This window comes from Nerophis lumbriciformis, linkage group LG29 (assembly GCF_033978685.3).
Source record: "Nerophis lumbriciformis linkage group LG29, RoL_Nlum_v2.1, whole genome shotgun sequence".
Classification (NCBI taxonomy): domain Eukaryota; kingdom Metazoa; phylum Chordata; class Actinopteri; order Syngnathiformes; family Syngnathidae; genus Nerophis; species Nerophis lumbriciformis.
Genome location: NC_084576.2, coordinates 21210001 through 21213751, shown reverse-complemented (window position 1 = coordinate 21213751; position 3751 = coordinate 21210001). Strand labels below are relative to the sequence as shown.

General features: G+C 24.1%; 1 protein-coding gene across 1 annotated transcript in view; it reads left to right on the top strand.

Moving 5' to 3' along the window:
• Positions 1–3003: 3003 nt before the first annotated feature.
• ric3b (RIC3 acetylcholine receptor chaperone b) overlaps positions 3004–3751 on the top strand; it is an 8646-nt gene continuing 7898 nt past the window's right edge. The window contains exon 1 of the mRNA XM_061924346.2: positions 3004–3204. Coding sequence (XP_061780330.1) covers positions 3084–3204 — 121 coding nt within the window. The 5' untranslated portion in view covers positions 3004–3083. The remainder of the gene's footprint in view (positions 3205–3751) is intronic.

Genomic DNA, 3751 nt, shown 5'->3' with positions numbered 1-3751 from the left:
TAAGCGGCACCATATATGGAAGTAGAATTGTCTCATCAGCTTATATATATCAATATGATATTAATACATATATGCATATATTAATGAATATACAAATAAAAAAATGATATAAGTAAACGCCTATTTGTAAATATACTTTTGAGATTTGAAAATATATACAAATAACATTTATAAATATACAAATGTGACATAGAAATAAATCAAGAATTAGTACAAATATTTGTAAATATATTTTTGAGTTTTGAATATAAATATGCTTGATTTTGTAGCGATCCACATATGCAAATTCAATACAAATACAAAATCAAGCATATTCATATTCAAATCTCAAAAATATATTTACAAATACACGTTTATTTATACAAATTCTTGATTTATTTCTATATCACATTTGTATATTTATTACTATATACAATGCATATGTATTAATATATTTATATATATAAGTTGATGTGAGACAATTCTACTTCCATAACCATAAATTATTGAAAAATGTCATAAATAATGTATCTCTATATATTTTCAAATCTCACATCTCAAAAATATATTTACAAATACACGTTTATTTATATTTATTAAATGTATGAATATAAAAATGTTTAAATTTATACATTTTATTTGTATATCTTTTCAAAATATATATTAATACTTGTTTATTTATACAAATGATTTATTTATTTGTATATTTATTAATATATGCATATGTATTATCATATTGATATATATAAGTTGATGTGAGACAATTCTACTTCTATAACCTTAAACTATTGAAACATGTCATAAATATTGTATTTGTATATATTTTCAAGTCTCACATCTCAAAAATATATTTACAAATACACGTTTATTTATATTCATTACATTTATACATATAAAATTGTTTAAATGTATACATTTTATTTGTATATCTTTTCAAAATATATATTAATACTTGTTTATTTATACAAACGATGTATTTATTTGTATATTTATTAATATATGCATATGCATTAATATCATATTGATATATATATAAGTTGATGTGAGACAATTACATTACATTTATAAATATAAAAATGTTTAAATTTATACATTGTATTTGTATATATTTTCAAAATATATATTAATACTTGTTTATTTATGCAAATGATTTATTTGTATATCACATTTGTATTTGTATATTTATTAATATATATCATATTGATATATATATAAGTTGATGTGAGACAATTCTACTTCCATAACCATAAACTATTGAAATATGTCATAAATATTTTATTTGTATATATTTTCAAATCTCAAAAATATATTTACAAATACACGTTTATTTATATTTATTAAATCCATAAATATATATAAAAAATAATTTATAAATTGTATTTGTATATATTTTCAAAATATATATTAATACTTGTTTATTTATACAAATTATTTATTTGGATATCACATTTGTATTTGTTTATTTATTAATATATGCATATGTATTAAAATCATATTGATATATATATAAGTTGATGTGAGACAATTCTACTTCCATAACCATAAACTATTGAAATATGCCATAAATATTTTATTTGTATATATTTTCAAATCTCAAAAATATATTTACAAATACACGTTTATTTATATTTATTAAATCTATAAATCTATAAATAAATAAATAAATAATAATATAAATATATATAAAAATTTTTTTTTTATAAAATGTATTTGTATATATTTTCAAAATATATATTAATACTTGTTTATTTATACAAATTATTTATTTGGATATCACATTTGTATTTGTTTATTTATTAATACATGCATATGTATTAATATCATATTGATATATATATATATATATAAGTTGATGTGAGACAATTCTACTTCCATAACCATAAACTATTGAAATATGTCATAAATATTTTATTTGTATATATTTTCAAATCTCAAAAATATATTTGCAAATACACGTTTATTTATATTTATTAAATCTATAAATATATAAAAAAAATAATTTATAAAATGTATTTGTATATATTTTCAAAATATATATTAATACTTGTTTATTTATACAAATTATTCATTTGGATATCACATTTGTATTTGTATATTTATTAATATATGCATATGTATTAATATCATATTGATATATATGTATATATAAGTTGATGTGAGACAATTCTACTTCCATAACCATAAACTATTGAAATATGTCATAAATATTTTATTTGTATATATTTTCAAATCTCAAAAATATATTTGCAAATACACGTTTATTTATATTTATTAAATCTATAAATCTATAAAAAAAAATTTTTATAAAATGTATTTGTATATATTTTCAAAATATATATTAATACTTGTTTATTTATACAAATTATTCATTTGGATATCACATTTGTATTTGTATATTTATTAATATATGCATATGTATTAATATCATATTGATATATATATATATAAGTTGATGTGAGACAATTCTACTTCCATAACTATAAACTATTGAAAAATGTCATAAATATCCAAAACGTGTCCCTAAAAGTAAATAAAGGTTGTCTATGAGGAAGGTATCCAAAGTTGTGCTTTGGCGTCACTTGGTGGCCACAGCTTGTAATTACAAGCACTTGGATAATAGGATTTTTTTTTTTTACGCACAAAAGTTTAAATCAGCACCATAAAATATTGAAACAATTAATAAATACCTTTAAAATGTGATGGATTATCCCTAAAAAGTGTCTCGAGTAAATAAGGGCTGTCTATGAGGTATCTAAAGTTGTGCTTTGGCGTCACTTGGTGGCCACAGCTTGTAATTACAAGCACTTAGATAACATGACTTTTTTTTTAAGCATACAAGTTTAAATCAGCACCATAAAATATTAAAACAATTAATAAATACCTTATAATGTGATGGATTATCCCTAAAAGTGTCATGAGTAATTAAGGGCTGTCTAAGAGGTATCTAAAGTTGTGCTTTGGCGTCACTTGGTGGCCGCAGCTTGCAATTGCAGCCGCGGCGCACTTCCGGTCCATCAAAGGAAACTCAATGGCTCGCCAGAGACGCGATCGTCAACGTTCTGTCTGACTGAAGGTGTGCGCGCCGTGTCTCTTGACGGGTTGCCATGGTGATGTCCACGTTCCAGAAGGTGACGCTGGCCACGTGCCTCGTGCTGTGCGTGGCGCTGCTGCTTCCCAAGATGTTGCTTTCCCGCGGCAAGAAGGATGCCGACCAGCGGCCGGAAGGTGCGTCACGACACTTAAACACGTCTCCGCTCTTATGTCGGCCTGTCTTGCGCTTTTGGTTTCGTTTCGTTCGCATAACCAGCGAACCTGAACGTCAAAGACGGTTTAACATGTACTTGTAGTGACACTTTCCTCCCTGAAGGGGGTGCCATAAACATCCAATGTATGCACAGTATATTGACTGTCATTGTTATATTACATCAGCTTTATTTTGCTACGTAATAATTAAGCTTGAGTAATTAATTTAAAAGTATATTTCTATGGTCCATATTATTTACCATTTATGTTTGTATTAAGGATTGTTTTCCCTCCATAATATATTTTTTAAGATTACAAATTTGAGTAAAAAATAGTGTTTCAGTTGACATTACTACAATGACAAAAAAAAAAGCACAAATTTCACCACCGAAAATAAATGAGTACATGTTAGTTGTTTATATAGAACCTAGATTATAATGTCATGCTTTTATTCTGAAGCGTACTTTGCAGAGAAACAGGAAGTCCCTGTGTGCACATTCTCGTTGCATAACTAGACAGTAATTATGAT